This window comes from Eupeodes corollae, chromosome 1, assembly GCF_945859685.1.
Source record: "Eupeodes corollae chromosome 1, idEupCoro1.1, whole genome shotgun sequence".
Taxonomy (NCBI): Eukaryota; Metazoa; Arthropoda; class Insecta; order Diptera; family Syrphidae; genus Eupeodes; species Eupeodes corollae.
The window spans coordinates 123316370-123341918 of NC_079147.1; the positions used below are offsets into that span (position 1 = coordinate 123316370).

At 35.4% G+C, this 25549-nt stretch overlaps 1 protein-coding gene across 5 annotated transcripts in view; it reads left to right on the plus strand.

The window, feature by feature from the left end:
• Positions 1-25549, plus strand: part of LOC129939180 (E3 ubiquitin-protein ligase TRIP12) — a 107938-nt gene that overhangs the window by 58248 nt on the left and 24141 nt on the right. For 3 of the 5 annotated variants that reach the window (XM_056047086.1, XM_056047087.1, XM_056047090.1), the window contains 4 exons: positions 11828-11908; positions 16410-18965; positions 19423-20198; positions 20255-20594. In XM_056047086.1, coding sequence (XP_055903061.1) covers positions 11828-11908; positions 16410-18965; positions 19423-20198; positions 20255-20594 — 3753 coding nt within the window. The remainder of the gene's footprint in view (positions 1-11827; positions 11909-16409; positions 18966-19422; positions 20199-20254; positions 20595-25549) is intronic. The other 2 variants (XM_056047088.1, XM_056047089.1) reach the window with 2 other exon arrangements.

The window sequence follows — 25549 nt, forward strand, 5'->3', positions numbered from 1 at the left end:
GTCTTAGTATGCTTCGAGAGTAAAATTATTTTGGTTATTTTCGATCCCGTACGCATAGATGGAGAATGGAGGAGAAGATATAACGACGAACTGTATTTGCTGTACAGCGACACTGACCTTGTTAGCAGAATTAAAGTCCAACGGCTTAGATGGCTGGGTCATGTAGAGCGAATGGACATCAACGCTCCAGCCCGGAAGGTCTTCGAATACATTCCCGAGGGACGGCGCAGTAGAGGAAGACCGTGACTCAGGTGGTGCACCCAGGTGGGGGAGGACCTCCACCAACTTGGCGTGCGAAACTGGAGACAGCTAGCTAGGGACCGATCTGGCTGGAGATGCATGTTGGTTGAGGCCCAGGTCCACCCCGGACTGTAGCGCCACCTTAAGTAAGTAGGTAAGAATTATTGTTGTTAACCTGTCGTATTGAGACAAATACATTTATAAATATTGCCCAATATATCATCAAAAGAATTTAATAGTGCAAAACTATAGTTATACCTACTACTAAGCTTTTTTTTATTAATAATTAAAATTTTATAATTTATTATATTTTTATATTTTATATTATTTATTAAAATTTTTGAAAATTGAAATTAAAAATCTTAAATACTAATCTTAATTAAATTTAAAATGTGAGATTGTTAGACTGTAAATATGATTAACTGGAATTTTCAATAAAACTTGTCTAATAGATTACACAAAAAATTAATCTAGATTTTGCATTAAAAAGGGGGAAACCGAAGTAGAACGGCGGAGGAAGAGGAACGTTGGTTAAAGGGGTTGTTCGGCGAGAGAAGAACCAAGGAGGGTGGGATTAGAAAAATATCTCGCGCATCGATAACATCGGGATGGTGAAGACTGGCATCTTTTTAATTTTTCTAACGAGAAGGATAAAGGACCCATGTCAATCTAGCTTGGGAAACCGTATATTGGTGCCAGCAAATCCTCAAGGACAACAAACTCGTTACAGTTTTCGCCCATTTTCTGATTTGTCAAGATGTTCTACCGAAACCAGATTCATCTGTCGATGTGATAGTCATTGGATGTTTGGCTGAACACATATTTTTTTTTTTAATTACTTATATTAATTCTTAAAGCTAGAAAAAAATTCATAAAACTATCCTAATTAGCCATAACTTACAACTTACTGGCCTCATACGGAAATTCTAAGTTAAACTATGGTACTGAATATAAATGCATTAAATCTATTTACTTTTTTTATTTTATTAGAAAAAAAACGTATTCAATTTTTTTTAATTTTTATAAATACTACTTAAAATTAGGGCTTTACAATAAAACTTAAAAGTAAAACTACCTATTTTACCTAAAAACTAGGCCAACCACAGCAGTAAATCCATTTTGTCTTAATTTTGTGTTCCATCTGTACTATGTAATATGTTTTTTTAATTGATTTTTTTTTGACATTCTTCACCATTTTTGCATTTATTTATTCGTTAATACTTAATAACTGTAAGATACAATATCTTATAAATTACTTTCAAGCTAATTGGTAGAATAAGCGAAATGTTGTTAAAAAAAGATTAGTTACAATTATTGTACAATTTAAAAATATAATTTAAAGCATTTAAATGCTATTTGAAAAATAATATTTTATGAGTTAAGAAAAAATTGTCGGTCGGATGTTTAACATTAATAGCGAGAAACAATCAATTGACGAGGTGTTCTAAAGGTAGGGAAATTATTTTGTTTTCAAAATTTTTGAGAGTAGCAACAAATTACGAAGCTTAAGGTGATTATCAAAGGACATATCTCTATTGTAATAGCTTTATTTACCATACATAACATAATTTATATACATACATACACATGTATCATTTTATCATAAAGCGAAAATCGAAGATTTCATTACGGACTTGTTTTTGGTCTTCGTGATAAACTATTTTTGGAAAAAATTATAGTTGGAGCGCCCTTGAACATGCAATACGTATTGTTAGGCAAAGCAATGTTCTACACAGACAACAACAAAAACTTTTCTCAAATACAACTACCACAATTAACAGCAGCATACATAGCGTCCACATAAATAACAAGAGCAAAGCAGAATCGGAACATATAGTCCGGTCAATTTAGACATTTGACCCACGACAAATTCAGGGGAAGCTGAAAATTCTTAAAATTGTTTAAATTATAATTATAAACATTGTCTTAAAAGTCCCAACCGATCCCATGTAAGGAAAAAATTTTAGCGGGGTAATAAGGTCCAAAAAATGAGTTTTTCGCGATTTTCTTGAAAACGGTAAGCAAAATTACCCCAGACATAATTTGTAGATCAGGGAATTTCCTATAAAAAAGGTATCAATAATTTTTTCCCTAAAAGCCACCGCTTCTGAGATATAACGATGCAAAAAATTGCAAGCGTCATAAACGCACACGTTTCCACGCCACCTCTGAGGTAGTGTACTTAGCGCGTTTTTTTTAACGTGGTTTCCCCAATAGGCCTATTCCACGGGTCTGTTGTGATTAGATTTAGAAATTAATAGTTTATTCGTCGGATTCGGAATCGTCAATCACTTCTTCCTCTTCTTCTTCTTCTTCTTCTTCTTCTTCTTCTTCTTCTTCTTCTTCTTCTTCTTCATCCTGACTATAGGTGAATTGTGTTAAAAGTGAAGCATCACATGTTTCTTCGTCAGTATTAAATGAATCCTCTGTTGTTGGTGATTCTACATTAGAACAAGACTGGCCTTGACAATTCGTACAAGCCAGAGAACAAAACAGCCCAACTTTTTTGCAACCACATTTAGCATTGCATCCTTTTTTACAGTTACAAAAGATAGTGTTGAGCAATTTTTCCGGCGCAGGTTGAAGCAAAGTCTGAATTGGTTCTAATATATTATCGACCAACTTCCAACCCCAATCTGTTGGGTTTAGTTGATAACCAAGCCACACTTGAACTTGGTAGTATACCCGAAGAAGATGTTGATGAGCAGAGACTGAGGTTGGAGGAAGACAAGCTAATTGTACTTGTTTCTTATTTCGAGTATTTTTGACAAAAGATGCATATCGAAACTTGTCTAAGCAGGTAGTTTTTTTAGGAGCTCCGTACATACGAAGAAGAAAGTGAATTCCGTTGGTAATAACTTCTTCTGGAGTTGAATTACATTTTTTAAAAACTTCAGCTTCAGTTAACTTCAGTTAATATCAATGTTTACTTTTTCGAAACAACCGTAAATGGCAGACTTCTGTGTTTTACGCATCCCGATATCATCAAACAACGATAAAGGGTACGGAGCTAATTCATATTCGAAATATTTTTCAATTTCATCCTGAAATGCTGCAGTAATACTCATGCGCTGGAACAATAATACAGGGTCAACAGGTATTTTTTCTTCATGAACTTTAATAGTGCTACTCATAGCTAAGAGAGGAACAACTTTATCGGCACGTTTTAATTTAATATCATGAAATGTCAGTCCTATTATTTTTGCCATGGAAGCAAGTCCAACTTCACGAGCTTTATAACAGTTGATTTTATCATCACCAACGACACCACTAGCGATCGATACAATTTGGTTAACCTCTGGAAAAGGATTATGTATTGAGAACCATTCCAAAAGTTTTCGTAAGTCTTTAGCATCTTTTTTTACTCGTGAATCACTTGCATCAACATGCTGCTCGGTCGTATCCATCCTAACATTAGCCATATCTTCTAATTTTTCACAAACTGTATTCATTGCATGCATACTATAAACCCATTTACTTATGACACTCTGTTTTGTGCTTCTTCCTCGAGCAATACCTCCATCTGTCTTCATAGCTTTCATCATAGACTGCTCAATTACCATGTCCGTTGAAGTGCCACAGCTTAATTTGTCTGAACGTCTCACAGTGAAGAATCCTTCTGAAAATTTTGTATAGACTTCAGGATCTATGAAATTCTCTAATTGTAGCATATCCTGCAAGTATAGGTGTGCAGACTTAGCATACGGAAAATGTCCAGACGCGTGAAAGTAAGGAAGCATTTCTTTGACGCAGTTTAAATGAGCTTTCCAATCCCCCATACGTTCAGCTTTTAAAAACTCTTTAAGAATTGAAACCATATAAAAATATTGAATCCAAAGTTTCGCTGTTGGTCCTCGTTCCTCATAATCCTTAAGTTTTTGATTCAGTTTATTAAGTAAAGCTCCAGATATTTCATCATTTTCAATATCATTGTATGAAAAAATTTTATCTACTATATTTTCGATATTAATTATTAAATCAGCATCCATGATGTCATCGATTTCAACTTCTTTTAATATTATAATTGCTAAAGCAAGTTGAAGTAGTGTATGAGCCCGAACAGCTCGTGCGTAAGCATGACCATTCAACATTTTTTCTAATGATTTCACTGCATAGATCTCTGATAGTACTTCTTTCATGCCGCTTCCTTGCATAATATGACCAATTGCTCCGAGAAAAGACATCAGTAGATGAAATCCTCCGAGTCTGATGATGATTTTGGATACTTCAGAGCCCTCTGGTGCCGCCGAAACGATTTCTCGAGCTTTTGCATACAGTGGTTGGTCAAAAGTCACGATACATACAGTGTGGCCATACCGTTTCGCATTCTCTAATGCACAAAGTAGTGTTGTATAAATAGTATTAAAATTACTCGCTGGCTGGTGAATAAATGGTAGAAGTATTTTATATTTTAAATGTAACTTAAAATCACCGACAGAAACATATTCTTACTTACATTACAGCTACAGAAAGTATATGGGTGAGGTACTTAGGCATATTATGACGCTCGCAATTTTTTGCATCGTTATATCTCAGAAGCGGTGGCTTTTAGGGAAAAAATTATTGATACTTTTTTTATAGGAAATTCCCTGATCTACAAATTATGTCTGGGGTAATTTTGCGATAAAACTTACCGTTTTCAAGAAAATCGCGAAAAACTCATTTTTTGGACCTTATTACCCCGCTAAAATTTTTTCCTTACATGGGATCGGTTGGGACTTTTAAGACAATGTTTATAATTATAATTTAAACAATTTTAAGAATTTTCAGCTTCCCCTGAATTTGTCGTGGGTTTACTGATTTTTTGGTCTAATTTGACCGGACTAATACCATCAAAGTTAAAAATCAAACACCAACTTAGGCGCCAGTTATAGCTATCATTGGTCTTCATCATTGAAAACAAACATTGGAATTTTCATGACAATTCGTTTATAGCTATCATTAAAAGTTTCTGCTATTGAAAAAAATTTCCTTATTGAAATCCACCAAAAATCTTTTACTGACATAAATCTGGAATTGTACGAAATTGGAACACAAATCAGTGAAACGATTCGTTTCACTTTTGGACATAAAAGGATCATCTGTTCAAGGAAATGAATTTCCGTTCGGAAAATAGAAAAATACATTTTTAGAGAAAACCCAATGCGCAATTACACTTTTTTTTCCTCAAACAAATTCTTTGTGTGGTTTCCGATCGATCAGTATAGTATTTTCATTTCTAATCAAAGGGCAACGCCGTCAAAAATTTTGTTCCGTTTACTTTTTCAGGAAATGTTACAGAAATATAAATCAAGTGAAAAGCTGTTTCAAGTAAACGTGTATATTAATAAAATACCAGTTAATTTTTTAGTTGACACCGGAGCACCAGTTACGATCATCCCACCTTCTCTTTTTAATTAAAAAATAAGAATGATGAAGATATGTCAAACAGATCGTGTCCTTACTGGTCCGACAGGAAATTCATTTAAAATTTTGGAAAAATTTGATTGTGAATTAGACCACAACAGCATGCACATTGCATCGATTATAAATTTTGTAGACCATGTGCAAACTCTCTTTTTGAGTTTAAAAGATCGCGAAGCATAAAAAAATCTCAAGAATAAAGGTGATAAAGAGGTTAGTAAAATTGACATGCAAAAAGAACTCTTTTTAGAGGCCTTGGGTGCTTACATGGTGATTACGTCATCGATCTAAAAAAAGATGCTACACCATATGCAGTTCATTATGTGCGAAGAGTATCAATTCCTCTGACGACAAGTTAAAACAAGAATTAGACGAGATGTAACGAGACCAAGTGCGAAACAATTGTAATCGTGAACAAGTCTAGCAGAGACATTTGTATATGTGTAGATCTAAATAAATTAAACGCATGTGTTTCTTAGCGCAACTAGCAAATGCCAAATATTTTCCGAAACTAGTTTCTGTTTTCAACACTTACCATTTGAAATCACGTCTGCACCTGAGCTTTTCCAGCGAAAAATACAAAACATTTTACAAAATCTACCTGTAGTCATATGTCTATGTATAATATATTGGTCTATGCAGAAACAATGGAAGAGCACGAGGTCAGACTCAAAAACATTTTTAAGCTCCTGAAAGCAGCAGGTACCACGCTAAACAAGGACAAATGTTCAATAGGCCAGACAAGTGTGGTATTTGTCGGACACCAAATCAATCACAAAATCGGAAACAAGCAAGATTAACGCCACCCAGAAATTCCAACGACCATCAAATGTGTTAGTACTAAGACGATATCTTGGACTCTTTAACTATCTAGGTATATTTGTTCCAAATTTATCAAAATTATAACATCCACTTAATGAACTTTTACGCAGTTCAGTTCAATTTTTCAATTTGGTTCTGTCCAGAGTGCCATATTTGAAAAGCTCAAGCAGCTATGACATCTCATACAACCCTAATACCGTTCAACCCGAAACATCGAACAATCTTTTTGACTAATGCATCCTCGTTCGGCATAGGTGGAGTTTTGCAACAGGATTTAGAAGAAGACAAGTTGAGGCTAGTCACATACGCTTCACCTATTCTCTCTTACAATGAACGAAGATATGCTCAGAACGAAAAGGAGGCGTTGGCTCTCACAGGGGCTTGTGAAAGATTTAGGGAATACCTGGTAGGGATGCAGTTTGAAGTGGAGACTGGCCACAAACCACTGGTATCAACCTACAAAAACAAAAATCTTAACGATTTGACGCCCAGATTGGAAATAATGAGAATGAGAGCCATGCTGTTCTGCTTTCAAATCAGGTGCATACCAGGCAAACAACTCATTGTACGTTTTTGAAATTCTATTCGACATTCCACAAGGAAAAGACGAAACCTCTCAAATCGTTTCTCAATACCTTCTCCAAGGTTGCCCAAAATGACAGTAAGAGTATCACAAAGTGCAAAAATTCTGGAATGATCGGTTTAGCTTTTCAATTAACGACGCTTTACTCATGCATGGAACAATCCCACAGAGTATGTGCAACTACATGTTAGAGCAGATACACATCGGACATCGGGGAATTGTGAAAAACAGTGCTAGAGCCAGAATGTCAGTTTGGTGGTCAAAATGTTCGAAAGATATATTCGTAAAAAGCTATATCTCAAAATGTCATATCTATATAAAAAATAAAATCCCAAATCATGACCCACCATGGCATCAGTAGTTCCCAATCACCCTTGGTAAATTATTGCAAGCGATTTATTTTCATTGGGTTCTAGTCAATTTTTATATATGTTATATTATACTCGTTTGTACTCGAGGTATCCAGAGCTGGCAATTAAACGAAAAAAGTGAAACATCAAAACGACCCCTATATTATTTCCATGAAATAAAGAGCATCTCCATTAACAGACGGATCATCTCGAGCACAATGGGAAGATGAATAAAAACACCTTTTCTGATCGCCCAAAAAACAACTGTTACCTGAAGCAAAAGGCTAAACTTTCAAAGATTAGATGTACTGTGGGTGCGCAATACGAAGATTTGGGAAAGGATCATAGGGTGAGGTCCCACTCCAATATCATATGTTATCCAGACAGCAAACGGCACTGTCAGAAGAAACTCTTTTCATTTGAATAATACAAAAGAGACAGGTTTTCCATATGAAGCAGATAAGGATGTAAGCTCATCAAACTTAACAACAACAACAGCTCCAGAGAAAGCCGATGCCGACAACATACCGCGATTACAAGTTGAAGCTACGGCTGAAACACCACAAAACACCAAGATACTTAATTCATCTACTTTGCCAACTTCAAACAATAATTCTTATAGAACCAGAAGTGGAAGAGAAGTTCAAAACCCAAGAAGATATTTAAAATAAAGCCATATTTTGAATTGAAGTTAATTTTGTGATCTGTCTAATTAGACAACTAAAGTCTTATTAGCTTCTTACTGGTGTATTGGGTTACCCATAAAGTACGTAGGGCACCATAAACTTTGCCTATAACTCCATTGATATGGTTTTCCCATGTTCTCTCAAGAGCAACTCTTGGCGGACTATCCAATTGAGAGCCACATTTTAGAAATTTTGCTATCGCAAGCTCTCTGCTAGAATAAATATTACCAACAATATGAATTTGATGAAATAGTTTGATTTCAAAATCTGTTTTTGTAATCGAGATTTTTAGTGGAAAAACAATTTTTATCAATTTTAGTAGCATTTGTTAAAAGATTTTATTTCTTAAATAAATAAATAAATAAAAATTGGATGAATGAATCTAATTTAAAGTCAATTTCTTCGAGAACCCAAAATAAATTTTCACCAAATTTGCGTACTATTTTTTGTAGATTTTTTTTATGGCAATATGGAATTTTATAAGAAAAACAATATTTTTTGTAAAATAAAAAATTTTTGAAACATTATTATTTTTTGAAAAGCTATTTGAGTCGAAACTAAATTTTTACCAAGTTTTAGTATTTTTTTTTTTTAGGTTTTTATTTTTTGTAAAAAAACTCAATTAGTTTTTTTTCTCAAAGTCTTACTGAATGTTAAAACAATATTTCTTGTAAGTTAAAATTCGTTGGAAGCCATAATCTCAAATTTTTAAAAAGATATTTGTGTCGGAAATGAATTTTACCGACTTTAATTAATTTTTCTTTTAAGATTCTATTTTTTGTTAAAAATATTCGATGGGTGCATTACTTCACAAAATTGAGAGAGTGAAAGAGGAAGCAAGAGTCCTTTTAAAAATAACTATGCGTTTTTTAGGGCTCAAGAAAAGACAATTTTAAAATTTTGTCAAGGTCTTCATTGATATTAGAGGCGCCATGCTCAATGAGTCCGAGAGGACGACGCACGGTAGCACAGTTGAAAGTCGTCGGCATACAGATAACAGGAACGGTTTTTGGTCAAACAAAAAGTCACTGATTTGAAAAATTAAACTGCTCCATACGTTTTTTTATACACAGAATGACATGGTTGAAAGTGTAAAAATTGGGTGGCGCAACAGTCCATGAAGAACAAGGGCCTAGCGACTTACAACTCTCAACCATTCCTGTGTGCAAGTAATGTTGTCAAGAATGGATGGGACCTACAGTTTATATGCCGAATCCGAACAGCTAATTTGAGAAAGCACTTTTTCATGACAAGTGTTACTCTTGGAGAATTTTTTAATCCCTCGCAAGAGCCAGTACCCGTGGAAAGACTTTAGATGGCACACGCAGGGATCGAACCCAAGACCTTAAGCAGTGACAGTCCAACGCACTAACCATCATGCCACGGGTACTACGAAAGTGTAAAAAGCCATAGAAAAATCAAGCAAGTATAAGAAAATTATATCGTTCTTATACAGCGCTTCTCTTGTTTCTTTAGTCACGCAAACGAGTGCTGTTGTACGGCTGTGCTTTTTACGGAAGCCAGATAGTTTTGGAGTGAGCAAAGACTTTGCTGTAAGATAAGCGTTGTTTTGATTCATTCTCTCAGACTTTAAACAAGTAGGATAAAATTGATATAGGTCTACATTCAGTTTTCTTAGCATTTTTACTAAGTAGTATGAATTTTGCTATCTTCCAAAGGTTCATAAAAACTCGACTTCAAAATAGTATAAAAACCAGTATGTAAACCGGCCAAGGCTTAAAACCCCTTTCCGACTATCTACTATCAAGTGCAACCAAAACTTGTTGTCCGGCTTCATCCTATCAATTTGATCTCGTTCGGATACAGCCCCACTGAACCGAAGAAGCTCTGCTCCACCCTGTGCTGTGACGTTAATTGTTGTTCGAAGACATAGCTCTTGCAATGTAAGATCGAAAGATTTGTATCACGAAGTGCTCAGATCTGTTGATTGGAGCCCCGTTCTATAGGAACTCGTTGGAATACTAATGAACGAGAAAAGATTTGATACATACATCAAGTCTTATGACTAAAATAAAATTCAAAAGATTTCTTACAAAGTGGTTTTGCGTTTTTATTTCTTTGTCTTTTTTGCTATTTTTTATAATAAAATCAAGCAGAACAGCACCTGTGCATTAATGTTTTGATTTATACCATTAGATATCATAAACAAGTTAAGACGCAGCATGAATTGTGTCATGACCCGCCTTGAACCCGAACTGTTTATCCAGAATCATTTTTCTGTCCACAGCCTACTTAGTCAAAGCCTTTCTTCTCAAAAACAAACAAGACTTATCAACTGAAGCCTTGACGGGTTGGAGTTGTCCTCTCCTTTTTTCGGGAGAGGCTGAACCACAGCGGTCTTCCAATGCACTGGATAATATGCATTATTGAAGAGTGTGGTATAAATGTCAATTGCCTCCATCAGTAAATGTCTTAGTACAACGTTGGATATACCATCGACATCTGCTGACTATTTGCTTTTTATTGAATTGAAAATGAGCTGAAGCTGAACCTGCGTCACTTACAAGGGACTTGGTCCCGTTTGCTCGGCGATTATGGCATTTGCCAAGGAATCGTCATTGAACCGCATGAAACCGCGGTTCTCAGATCGCCATTGTATTATATCATTTCGTAGGTAAAAGTCATGAAGTAGGTTTTTCCAGGTTGGGCGAATGCTAACATACACCTTGTACACTTGCTGGAAAGCAGCTCCCACTGCCATTGAAATTCCTTCGGATTTTCAATTATGTAAAATTCATAGTCAAGATGTCATAAGTACGTCTCTGTTCTCTTCAGTTCTTTAAAGTTTCAGGCACGGAAGGTCATTATTGCTCTTTTTCCTGTATATATATAGTTGATTTTAGGAAACATATTCGGCTCACTGGAATTATCTGACCGGATCTTGCGGTCCCAGTATTTGTTAATTGATAACCTGTAGTTCTCCTTACTCAACTGATTGACATTTTGTATTGACGACTTCAGTGTCCTAACCTCCAAGTAGTGGTCTGTAAAGTCGTCTGAAAGGCACAGTTGCCTTTCGGACAACCGTTAGCAGATCCTGTCTCGTGTTCTCTGTCACCATTTGGGCGTACAAAAATTGGGATCTACTAATTTTTGAGTTGGAGCTTGTAGAAGTGTTCGACTTACTGCGGCTTTTTGACTGGCCTGTTTAGGTTTTATTTGTTGAGCTTAGGGCAGCCCCTATAATTAGATAGGTGCCCTTGGTTTCCACACACAGACTGCAGCTGTGCTAATCCTCAACCCGCTCATTCCCCAGCTTAAACTATTTGTTAATGTGGATTTACGAGCACTTGACGTAACGAGTTAATTCCATTTAAATTTTAAATACACATCAACGCCTGCACTCACCATAGGCTCTGAGGCATGAGGCATGAGGCATAGAGCGGCAATTGAGTGTAGAAATATAAACTTTACCTACAGGCTTCGAAGAACTATTTACAAATAAAGGCCAAAGTCTGTGTTTTTAAAATATTTAGACAAATCAAAATAATTAACAAAAACTTGCTTCTAGAATCTCAATTTGAATGTTTTGTTTTTGAAATCGAAATTGTGGAACTGTCATTTTTAAAAGGATTATATATGTACTTTGTTCTTGTAGTCCAATCTGACATTTTGCCATTTTTCCGCCACTCACTACTATGTATTATATAAAAATAATAACCTTACGGAATTCGTTATACATATTCGGTACATAAACTAATTAATACTTTTTAACGTTTTAGTTTCTTCGGATGGGAAAAATTATAATTTAATGGCCCAGGAATTATCAAACACACCTACTGGAGAAGAGCATACCACCTCAGGTTAGTTAACTTTTCACTTTAAACTAAAGAACTTGTTTTCATAATGTAAATTTTAAATTTTACTTGAAGACAATTTAACTAGCAGAAAACATGAAATGTACATGTGATTGGATTAGTGTCAGAATTATTGTTACTATTATATAATTATCAAACATGTTATTAATTACACGCTTATAATTAGTTTTTGGAATACTTTTGGGGTTGGATTTATAATTGTTATTATTATAAACCGAAAAAGAATAATGCTAAACCTATTTATTTAATACAAAAAAACCTTTTTTGAATATAAATACGTACTAAATATTCAATTATTTTGTTAGCTTAATACTGAATTATGTTGTAAGCAAATGCTTCCCACATAAAATGAGGGCGAACATCGATGTGTTTGGTTTGGGATTGATATAAAAAATTCTAAGCAATTCTTTTAATGCCCAAATTATTAAACAGCACCGACACATCCTTTACAAGGGAGTTGAACCCAAGTTTTCTGATAAATCTCTACCGATAAATACATTCTTTCTGCTAGACTCATGTTTTTTGCTTATGTACTATTTATTTTATTTATTTATTTAATTACATCAATTAGAGATCTTAAAATCTACAATTAGATTTCATAAAGGTCGAGAAATAAATAATCATTAATAAAAAAAAAATAGGCGTGTTTAAAATAACAATATTATAAACATGGTTTGACTAATTAATTCGAAAAGAACAAAAGTATATTATTTTTCAAAGTGTATCTGTTTATATGAAAATTAAAATCAATATAATTTGAAATGAGATTAGTTTTTCTAACACAGCGAGTTAAAGGTTCATTACAAGCATAGTTTACCCTAGATTCCTCTTCTCGGAATAAGCAACGTTCTCTTATTTGACGCGAGGGAGCATACAAATCTATCAACAATAGAGAAAAGGGCTTTTGATATGATGCGACAAAATGTCACTTATAAACTTTACTGAAAACATTTTTCTTCTATTTGCAAGTGACTGAGTTCCAAGAACTTTACATCAAGTCGAGTACGACGGGATTTCGATGTTCCAACCTAATTTCTGAATTAAAAAACCTTGTACATTTTGTTTGGATCATTTCAATGCTATTTGAATAAATATTTTAGTAAGGATTCCAAATCACACAACAGTATTCTAAGTTTGATCTAACATAGGAGTTAAATAGAGACTTAAGGGCAAAAGGATCCTTGAAGTCTTTTGAATTACGTTTAATAAAACCTAGCATTGAATTGGATTTAGCTACAATATATTCCATATGCTTGCTAAAGTTTAGTTTTGAGTCAAACAATACACCAAGGTCCTTTTTCTCCAAAACTCTTTCAAGAACAAAGTTATTAGCTTTGTAATCAAAAGAAATTTTCGAAAAATTTTGACAAAAGGAAAAAATTGACATTTATTAACGTTCAAGAATAATTGGTTAGTTGACACCATTCTGTTAACTTTTGGAGATCATTTTGCAAAAGAATACAATCATTTAAAGAATGTATGCATCTGAAAAACTTTAAATCATCTGCAAATAAAATTGGACTAGAGAGCACTTGATCAATACAAACGATTTGTACACGACCTCTTAGCTATGATTCCAACCATATCAACATATTTGAGTGAAAACCAAATTAGTTAAATTTTTTATCAAAATAGTATGACTAACTCTATCAAAAGCCTTCGCAAAATCAGTATAGATAACATCAATTTGGTAGCCTTCTTCGAATTTATTTAAAATAAAATTAGAAAAGATAGAAAGATTAGTGGTACTAGATCTTCCTGCAATAAAGCCATGTTGAAAAGGTGAAATATGCTCCTTAAGGAGAAATGTCAACTTTTTACATATAATTTTCTCCAAGAGTTTCGGTATACTTGATAATTTACAAATATAACGGTAGTTATTTACTTCCTGCTTAGGACCATTTTTATGAATTGGAAAAAGAAATGATTTTTTTCCACACTGAAAGAAATTCACCTTTCCCAAGAGAGACATTGAAAATGAAATAAAGGGGCTCAGATATAGCAAGTGCACATTTCTTGCTTGCAATCGTTATTTAAATTCAAAAGACCTTCTTCGATTTCCGAAATATTAATTTCTAATTGTCCTATGTCAACCTTATAACTATGATTAGATAATTTGGCTGTTCTTAATGGATCTGAACTAGATTTCGAATAATTTGATTCGAGTAATGGGCAAATGAATTACAAATACTTGAAAGATCCGAAAATGTAGAACACAGGTAGTTCATACTGCTAGGAATACCATTTGACATTTTTTTACTATTATTTTTATTTTATTTTATCACAGGTATCAATACAAATAAGTTCATATCGTCCGGTATAGATAGCGCCGGGGTACTAGACCCATATGGCGAAGAAGAAGAACATGGTCTAAGGTTTGAGTTTCCTGTCAGAAGCTGCAAAGTGGTGTAGGTTCGTTTTTATAAGGATGAACTTTCTGAAGAAGGTATGACCTAGCCTTATCCGAGAGAGCTGCACTGATTGTAATCGGTTCAATGACTCGTTGTAGGTCACTTGTCCTAAGGTTGTCTTATGTTGTCTTAAAAAGGAATGGGAGATATTCCAACGTATTTCTGCTTCTCGTCGTATATTGACAGAGACAATTTTGAACATTGAAGATGCAAACGGGGGTATTATAAATTCCAAAGGCATTTTGATGGTTTCACCAGCCGCAAAGTCTGCCTTTTCGTTTCCTGGAATTCCTGAATTCTAGGAAAGTTGGAGCGGATAATTGAACGTAGAAGATGAAAGATTGGTGTTTTGTTTTTGTTGTTGAGTATCTTGTGTATTGCACTCCAAGAGTCACTGCAAATAGCCATTACCTCTCCAACAAAAGGACTTTGGTTTGGAGTTGTAAGTTTTTGTGAGAGGATCTATATACACATATCTATATACAAAATAACTTGTTGTTTTTTCTGCTGTCGAGGCATCTGTGTATGGTATGCAATTAAATTGTCCTGTAGTTATTTTTTCAGCACATTTTTTTCTGTAGATGTCGGGCGGTGTTCGTTTCTTCAGCGTTTTGGCTAGAGATATGTCAATGGTGCTTTTTGGGAAAACCCAAGGTGTTGAATCGATGTCGTAATTAACTGTTTTGGTATAGTGATATTAGTAAATGTGAGTTATCGGATAGAATTATAGAGTGCATTTTTTATTTTCGTTTTTTTGGAAACTGTGCCACCAGATCTGCATATTTCGTGTAGCAGATGTTTGCAGTCTATGAGGCTTTGCACTTTTTTTGATCTAAATTGAACATTATTTGGTCAACAATTCTTGAATTGCGAGGTCCATCGTTTTTGATTGGCTTTGACCAGGAATTAGTTTTGAATGGGTCCAGCAAGTAGACATCTCGTGAAATAACAACATGATGTTTGTCCCTTATCCACACCCTGTACCACTTTTTCTCATTAGGATAACCGTGAAAACTACTTTCGTTGGACGTGGCATCGTGTTTATCTTTATTTAGTAGTCTTTCCAAAACAAACAAAAACGAACTCTCGATTTACTAACGGTTGGACACTTACCAAATTCGCAGTTATGAGAGTTTATGCGCAAGAAGTTATTTAAATTTAAAAAAGATGACTTGATTTTTTTTATTTTTGATATTAAAATATGAACATATAATTACATCAAAAATCATTTGAGGACAGTCAAACAAACAATAATTGAAAAATGTAAAGATGCGATACAGACAAGATACCAAATTATGATAGTAATTTTTTAAAAATCTATTCTTACAAAATTTGTAATTAAAAGTAAAATAATAGGGTTGAACAATAGTACTTATTTCTGCAAGATTAATAATCTAAATTAAACATGAAATAATTTACTGTACAATTTGGTTCATAGCGAAAAAAAAATGTTTTGAGTATGTACCTGAAATGATGCGCTTTAAGTACTTTTGCTTAAGTTTGTATTTTTAGTTCAAGGGCTCGAAAAGATTCATATTAACTGGGATCAAAAAAGTCAATGTTCGAAATTTATGATTTTTGTTTGTCTATTAAGATTTATCATGTATCTACTAAATTAAATGTTGTATCAAGGCTATTTTTTCATCTCAGTCAGTAATAATAATTTAAAATTGAAAAATTCAACATGCTTTGCAAATATAAACCTATGGATATATATATTAAAGCTTTTGATTAAAATTCTAATTTTTAACTACAAGTACTCGGTAGTTACATTTGTACATTACATTATTTAATTTAAATTTAAAAGTGATTTATCCAAATCTGTTCACACCTGTCAATTTCATCAAAATGTAAAAATATTAATGTTATTTAATCCATAATAAAATAATAAAATTCAAAATAATTGAAAGATTTTTGAATGTCAATTAGTCGAAAATTCACAGTCATAAGGTTGTCTTTTTTTGAATTACATAACATAGAAGAAAATATTAATTCTTTGAAAGATTAAACGAACCGAGAATGCCTTTTTCATTGTTTATTAAATTTAATTACATTTAAATACAATCTATTTGCAGTGGGATCTAGTGGATCAGATAAAAATGCTGAAGGATCAGCAAGTATGACTGAAACAGCACCTCATGACTCAGAAGGCGATGATAGTGAAGTTGGGCGTTTGCAAGCACTCTTAGAGTCCAGAGGGCTACCACCTCATTTGTTCGGAGCGTTGGGACCTCGAATGACTCATATTCTGCACAAAACAATTGGGAACAGTAGTTCTTCTAAGGCTCAACAGCTTTTACAAGGTCTTCAGTCCAATGATGAAAGCCAACAACTACAATCTGTTATAGAAATGTGCCAGATGTTGGTTATGGGAAATGAGGATACTTTAGCAGGTTTCCCAATAAAACAAGTCGTTCCTTCTCTTGTAAATTTACTGCGCATGGACCATAACTTCGATATAATGAATAATGCATGTCGAGCGCTCTCTTATATGTTAGAAGCTTTACCCCGGTCTTCTGGAACAGTAGTTGAAGCAGTTCCAATATTTTTGGAAAAATTAAAGGTCATTCAATGTATGGATGTTGCTGAGCAAAGTCTAACGGCACTAGAAATCCTATCTCGACGACATAATAAAGTAATACTTCAGGCAGGCGGAGTAGCGGCATGTCTTAAATTTTTGGATTTTTTTTCAATAAATGCACAAAGAGCCGCTCTTTCTACTACGGCTAACTGCTGCCTTAACTTGCATCCAGAGGAATTTAACTTTATATCAGACAGTATGCCACTTCTTGCACAACTAATATCACAACAAGACAAGAAATGCGTCGAAAGTGTTTGTACTGCTTTTAGTCGTTTGGTTGAGAGTTTTCAACATGATTCGTCTGGATTAGAAGAAATTGCCAGTAAAGAACTACTTAAAAACTGCCAGGTTCTGCTTGTAATGTCCCCTTCTATTCTCAATACGGGCACGTTCACTAGTGTAATAAGAATGCTGTGTTTGATATGTAGTAGATGTCCCAATTTAGCAATCGTTTTACTAAAAAATGATATTGCATCAACAATTCTTTACTTGCTAACAGGGTCAGCACAATCAATAACCTCAAGTGAAGTTGAAATTATTCCTCGTAGTCCGCCAGAACTTTTTGAGATAACTTGCCTCATAGGAGAACTCATGCCTAGGTTACCTGCGGATGAAATTTTTGCTGTAGATGCTTTGGTAGACCGCCCGTTTATTAACACAAAAGACGAAGTGCAATGGGAATGGCGTGATGATCGTGGCACATGGCATTCATATTCCGTGATTAATTCACGCCTTATAGAGTCCGCACACATAAATTCAGATAATGAGATTAACTTAAGTACTCGTGGTCGGACGTATACTGTTGATTTTCATTCGATGCAGCAAATTAACGATGAAACAGGAACTACTCGTCCCATTCAGCGAAAACTTAATCACAACTACGTCGTGACATCAACATTTTCTTTCGATGGCCAAGATTTATCAACAAATAGTACAGCAATTCCAAAGTTAGGTTTTGATCAGTCCGTAAAAAGCAGTGATATGACTATTGAATTTACAAAACATGAAAATCAAAAGACAGCAATTAAAACTCAATATGAAGATTGTGGTTTAGTGTCGGCTTTTACAAAAAAACTATTTAATGTACTATATGAAGTTTACAGTTCATCAGCAGGTCCTAATGTACGCTATAAATGCCTGCGGGCAATACTTAGAATGGTTTATTATGCCAGCCCAGATCTTCTTAAGAACATACTTAAGAAACAATTGGTTTCCAGCCATATTGCCGGGATGATGGCGTCTAACGACTTGCGCATTGTAGTTGGTGGATTACAGATGTCTGAAATTTTAATGCGAAAATTACCTGACATTTTTGGAATACATTTTCGAAGAGAAGGTGTGCTTTACCAAATAAATCAATTAGCAAACCCAAATGGTGCTTTTGGCAAAATCAACCCTTCTATCATGCAAAATCCCAGTAGAGAATTTGTCACGCATTCCACAACTTCTAGGCCGCAAGTTAATCTTTCTATCAATAGTTACATTTCTGCAGCAAATACATCACAGCTTAAAAATTCATTAAACAGTCCGAATCAACACAAAACAAAAGGTATAATATTACCATCCTCGTCTCCAACTGAATTGAGTGCTGATTTCTTTGAAGTTACTCTAGCAGGAAGCACACCTGGATCGGAGGGTTACCAAATTAATAATCCACACTACCGTAACTCGCCAGAGGATGCTTTGGCGAGTTCTGTTCCAGTTACCGAAAAATATTTCGTCTATTCTACTCCTGGGTCTTATTCTTGTCATTTTAATGATCAACTGCGGCTACATAAAGAACATGAACCACGCTCACATTTCCAGTCAAATCGCAATACCAATACAATTTCAACACCAAGTCCCTTAAACACATATAACTCATTTCTTGAAGATGCTTCTAGTTCTACAGGATTGTCTTCGTCAGAAAGTATAAGCTTAGCAACACAAAGCAAGGTGTCTGATATCCTCATAAGGAACGCACCACCAAAGAGAAAGGCACAACCAAGTTGTAAGTCTAAATCCAGACAAGATGATTTTATTGCCCAAGATCTTCTTAATCGGACCAGTGGTGAGTTTTATAAAATAAAAAATGAAAGTTTAATTAACTTAAATTTAATCTGAGTTATTATTTGTATTCTTATTGTTAATATTATTATTATTGTTATTATTTTTGATAAGTATGAATACTGTTAGACGCTAATGTCCAATATATTTGCATATAATTATGCTTTCTTCGTGTTAGGTTATTCCTGACATTTCAGTTGAAATCTTTTAAGGCTTGTGCTTTAAGTTTCCGCAGCTACTTAAAAACTGTAAACTAAGAATTGCGATTTACTCCCTGTATAAAATAATAATAATGATCTGTACTCACAGTTTACTCTATATTTTTAATTTTTTAGGGTCTTTATTTTTATTTTAACAACAATATGCTTATTTTTAAATAAACTTACAATTAAATTATTATAATTTTTAAAAGTTGTATTTACATAACAATCGCAATTTGTTTTATTTTATTTTTGGAATAGGAGGAGCCAGTAGCAGCTGTAACAGTCGGTTTACATTAAGCGGGCACTCTGAAAGTAATCGGTCGCGTTTTTGCGCAAACACATCAAGTGGTAACAGTTCTAAGCAGTCTTTTTTGTCTTCTCTTAATCCAGTTCGTTGGGGCCGCCAAGTATCTAACAATAGTTCTTTAATTAAAGATTCATCTACTGAACGTTGTACTTCAAGCAATTTGAATACGAATATTTTAAATATAAATCAGGTGGCAGCTGCTAATCGCGAAAAAACTCGCAAGTGGATATGGGAGCAGGCAATTTCATTCGTTAAACGCTATACGGAGCAAGAAATATCGAAGTCTATTATATCGGGTTCCATAATATTATGTCGTTTATCTGGTGTTATAACAAATTTAGAAGGAAGTTACAGTCAGTGCCTTGAAGCACTTCGAGAACTTAAAACTATACTAATGGAAAATGACATTTCTCCATTTGAAGTAAACCACTCGGGATTAATTAAATCCATGTTGCGCTTTATGGCCTCAGAAAATGGTTTAGTTAGCCGTAATAAGAGACTTCGTGCATTTTTGCACGAATTTACGGGACTTCCGCTGGATAGCTCTATCAGTTCTAATGTTGTGGCAAACTTAGACCCCTCGGCATTCAGCGCATTTGTTGCAAAACTCCACGGCTGCGTAACACAGTTAGAACAGTTTCCAGTTAAAGTTCATGATCTTTCCATGGGAATTGGTGGGCATTCAAACATAAGTGCTCTAAAATTTTTCAATACACATCAACTTAAAGTAAGTTCGTTTTTATATTATAACTTTATTTTGCTCAATTTGCAATTTTATTTAAGTGTAATTTGCAACGGCATCCAGACTGTAAAAATCTACGTGAGTGGAAAGGAGGCACTGTTAAAATTGACCCGTTAGCCTTGGTACAAGCAATTGAGCGGTACTTGCTATCAAGAGGATATGGTGGCATACGAGAAGAGTCCGATGATGATTCGGAAGAAGAATTGGATGACAATGAAACAGGGGGTTTAATGTCAAATAGCACATTCAAACATAAATTACAAATTTTGATTGGAGATAATGTTTTGCCCTACGCTATGACGGTATACCAAGCTATAAAACAGTACTCAACTCTTATTAACGATCAATCAGAAGCAGACGCAGAACATGAAATATATTTAGGTAAGATAATATGTAATAAATTGCTGTCAACATAGTTGAACAAAAAGACGGTATAAGCAAGTCCTTGGTCGCACTGAAGGTTAAATTAGGGAAGAACTTTCAAAATCAAAATGTTAGCGTATATTTCATGTGAAAAACTTTGAAAATTAAATTTAAAAAGAAATAAATGCTTTCTCGCTCAAACATTGCTATAATAATTATTAATTTGCACATATCTATCAAAAGAAAAAAACCGCATGTGAAAATTTTGTGCTCCGGTAAAGGAAAGTTGAGCCCAGCATTACATAAATAACATTTCCTAATTAGCACAGATTACAGATAAATTATTTCGTAATTTGTTAAGGAATCTGTATTTTGACTTTTTACGGCCGAGAAAAAGAGATTTGTTCACTTCCTTCTACGAAATAAGCACACCTTTCATAATAGAATTATGATATTAACTGAAGAAGTTTGTTGTTGAACCATTTATTTGCAGTCATTGTTTCTCTTTTTCCGCAATGCGAATAAAACAAATTTAGATATCTGCGGTGTGCGATCTTATGAAATAAATATCTGTTTAGTTGCCTTCCTAAGTAGACAAATATAATTTTAATCCTTGGAGAGGTTTACATTCCCAATTTGACCTTAGATGTCCACATTTTTCTTCATCTTTTAATTCATTGCAAAAACTAATTTTTAAGGCTTTCGCGGTTGTATGCACTCCTAATTATATAAATTTCGGATAAGCCGCTATCACATATTAATATCAAATAATTTAACTTTTGAAATCGCCTTAATGGCAATACTTACTTTTAGTATTCTTAACTTGTTAACCTGAATAAAAAAAATTAACTGATTTTGACTATGCATATAGTTTAAACCACAACGGATGTGTTTTCATTATTAATTTAACAAAGTTTTTTTTCTTTCCATGAGATATTATGCTTGTAACATGGTAGATAACTCGCACAAACAATTAATCCGAGGTTTCAAAATTCGATATTAAATCTATATGGATGTTGCTTTTGGCAATATATTGCTGTTTGTTCTCCGTAGTTTTGTCGTAAATTTCTAAATATTCAATTATTTTCAGAGGTAATATAATAACGGTTCTTTACTTACTTACTTACTTAAGGTGGCGCTACAGTCCGGGCGGACCTGGGCCTCAATCAACATGCGTCTCCAGCCAGCTCGGTCCTTAGCTAGCTGTCTCCAGTTTCGCACGCCAAGTTGGTTGAGGTCCTCTCCCACCTGGGTGCGCTACCTGAGTCGCGGTCTTCCTCTACTGCGCCGTCCCTCGGGATTGGATTCAAAGACCTTCCGGGCTGGAGCGTTGATTTCCATCCGCTCTACATGACCTAGCCATCTAAGCCTTTGGACTTTAATTCTGCTAACTAGGTCAGTGTCGCTGTACAGCCCGTTCTCCTCCATTCTCCATCTATGCGTACGAGACCAAAAATCACCCGAAGAATTTTTCTCTCGAAGCATCCTAAGACGCTCTCATCTTTCTTTGACAGGGTCCAGGCCTCAGCGCCATAAATGAGAACCGGGATGATGAGTGTCTTATTTATGGTGATTTTAGATGCTCGAGAGAGGACTTTACTTCTCAATTGCCTTCTAAGTCCAAAGAAGCAGCAATTTGCAAGAGTTATTCTTCATTTGATTTCAGTGCTGGTGTCGTTGTCTGTATTAATAGCGGTGCCTAGGTAGACAAAGTCCTTAACTACCTCAAAGTCTATGGTGACGTTTTGTCCAAGACGTCGTCGTTCAGTGTCCTTTTTTGATGACAGCATATACTTGGTCTTGCCCTCATTGACCACTAAACCCATCTTCTTCGCTTCCGTCGCAATGCTCAAAAACGCTCCACTGACATCACGCGTTGATCTTCCAATTATGTCAATATCATCTGCGTATCCGAGTAATTGGATGAACCTTTGGAAGATTGTGCCTCTAGTTTTTCTTTCTTTCTTTCCAAAACGATGTTGAAGAAGTCGCATGACAGTGCATCGCCTTGTCTAAAACCTTTTTTGACATCAAATGCATCGGTAAGATGTTTTTCGACCTTGATAGAGCAGCGTGTATTTTCCATCGTCATTCTGCACAAACGGATAAGTTTGACAGGGATGCCAAAACTAGACATTGCTCGGTAGAGCTCTTCCCTATAGATGTTGTCATACTCGGCTTTAAAATCGATAAAGAGATGGTGGGTATCGATTTGGAGCTCCTGGGTTTTTTCCAAGATCTGCCGTAGTGTGAATATTTGGTCGATAGTGGACTTTCCTGGTCTGAAGCCACACTGATAAGGACCAATCAGGTTGTTGACGAATGGCTTCAGACGTTCACATAATATACGCAATATTAAGGAGACTGATGCTTCTGTAGTTGGCGCAGTTTAGAGGGTCTCCTTTCTTATGTATCGGGCATACTATGCTGAGATTCCACTCATCGGGCATGCTTTCTTCCGACCATATTTTGCAGATGAGTTGGTGCATGCTCCGTACCAAGTCATCGCCTGCTGCTTTGAATAGTTCGGCAGCGATGCCGTCAGCTCCAGCAGCTTTGTTTGACTTAAGTTTAGATATAGCTATCTTCACTTCGTCAAGGTCGGGTAGGTGGAATTGTTGATCTGCGTCGCGGAGGTTGAGTGGTTCTATCTCCCTTACAGCAAAATTCGGTTCGTCATCGCCGTTATATAATTTGGAGAAGTGATCTTTCCATATTCTCAGCATCGACTGCGGTTCTACTACGATGTTCCCCTGATCGTCTTTACAGGCTTCCAAGCCATAGCTTGGCTACAACGAGGTAGTGGTCCGAGTGAATGTTGGCCCCTCGGAATGTTTGGATATCCTGTATACTGGAGAAGTGTCGTGCATCGATCGCAATGTGGTCAATCTGGTTGACGGTTGATTGATCAGGAGATTTCCATGTCCCCTCGTGGATATTGAGATGTGTGAACTGTGTACTAGCTACCAGAACGTCTCGCCCCGCAGCGAAATCGATCAGCCTGAATCCGTTGTCTTAGGTGGTGTCGTGCAGGCTGTATCTCCCGATTATACCACCAAAGATGTCTTCTCTTCCTAGCTTGGCATTCAAATCTCCTAAGACAATTTAAATGTCATAGCCAGGGCACTGCTCATATGTCTTGTCCAAGAGCTCGAAGAATATGTCTTTGGTGTCTTCATCTTTCTCCTCTGTTGGGGCATGCGCACATATTAGGCTTATGTTGGCGAATTTAGCCTTGATGCGGATTGTCGTGATGCACTCGCTCACACTGTTGAAACTCAAGACTTTTTGCCTGAGCCTAGTTCCAACAACAAACCCACAACCAAATAGACGCTGTCTTTGTTCTCGGTAGCAGTCACCGTAGTAGATATCGCAGTCTTTTAGTTTGCGTTTGCCTGGTCCATCCCATCGCACTTCTTGGATGGCTGTAATATCTGCCTTGCAGTAGTTTAGGGCTTCCGCTAATTGTTCGGCTGCACGTAGTCTGTTAAGGGACCTAACATTCCACGTACATATCCGAAGTTCGTTGTCCTTATTTCGTTTGCGTGGGTTGTCAACAGTGTTGTTTTTACGTGGCCAAGAAGTCACCCCGACGGCACAACCCCCAACCTGGAGGGCCAGATCCTTAGTATAAATCGAAGGAAGGGGAGCCGGATGAACCGCTCCTTATAGGCCTGGGCTCCGAATATGTCGAAGAAGCCCTATAAGGTGTTCACTAAGTAGTTCGACCTTACTGGAACTGTAGACGCCACCGTTGATTCTATCTCGAGAATTCGTCCGCTGCCGCCTGGATAAGGAGAGATGCCTTAGTGGAAACACATCTACCCCCGTCTCTCGTTTGCTGCCCCCAACAACTTTCCACTGCGGTTGGAACCATATCTCCAGTTGAGGTACTAGGCTAATGTTCACCGCGGGGAGGTGGGAGTAGGAGTTGATAGACAGAGGTGGGTTTTGAGAAAAACCTGTGGACGCTTGTGTCCTCTTGAATGCACATTTGAACAGTTCTTTATTTGACTTAATTTTGGCTTCTTACTTTTTATCAATTTGTTGCTTGAATTTAAAACTGCGTTTTGGCTCTAGTTAAATGATCCAATAATTCCTCTTCCTTCGAGTGTCTGGTGGGTTAATCTGAGGTGGAATTGGCTAAGGTAATAATTGACTATTATATTTTGTATAGTCAAATGGATTATCATTTTCATTCCGTCTATGTAAGATGATTCAATTCCATTCGATTCGATTGAACAATTTCAAATTATATTTGTTACAATTCATTGTTGCTATGGTAAAATTAAAAAAATAATCCTATAAAACATATAAATAAAAGTATTAACTTGGTTGCGTTTTAATAACATTCTTACTTTTCTTCTCTTTTTTCAAATGTCGTAAGCTTTGTCCGTCACAATAATGTGTTTTTGTACCTAGAAAGGGTAACTGAAAAAGATTTCCATTGGTTTTTTGTAAGCTTCTGGTAGCTCTATTCAGAAACGACATATTTTTAGAAAAATGACTATCAAATTTTTGTTTTTATAGCTTTTTAGGTATCAATTTGACTATCACCTTACGTAGATCATATTACATTTCGACTTTATTTATTTATTAAACACACAAGACAACGAGATAAATATTGAAGAAATCGACGACGACGACTGACAATAAAAAAAAAAGATTTTTATTCTTTACATGACATAAACGAGATCAAGTGTTACGATATTGCGAGCCGGTAATGTAGGTCGGAGTTTGAGCTAAGGATAGGTACGGAAAATAGGAATGGGGACACTTTAAATAATGAGAAATCTCATCTCATTGCATCAATGTACGCAGAGAAAATTCATTCTAGCTGGTTGGCTGAATGTTATTTGTTAAATCAACACAAAATGTTGATGGATAAAGTGTAGGCCGAAAGAAAAAGAAATTTCAAATCTCTTTCTTTTCAAATCGACCAGCCACAAAACAAAGTTCTATTGTTTTAAATA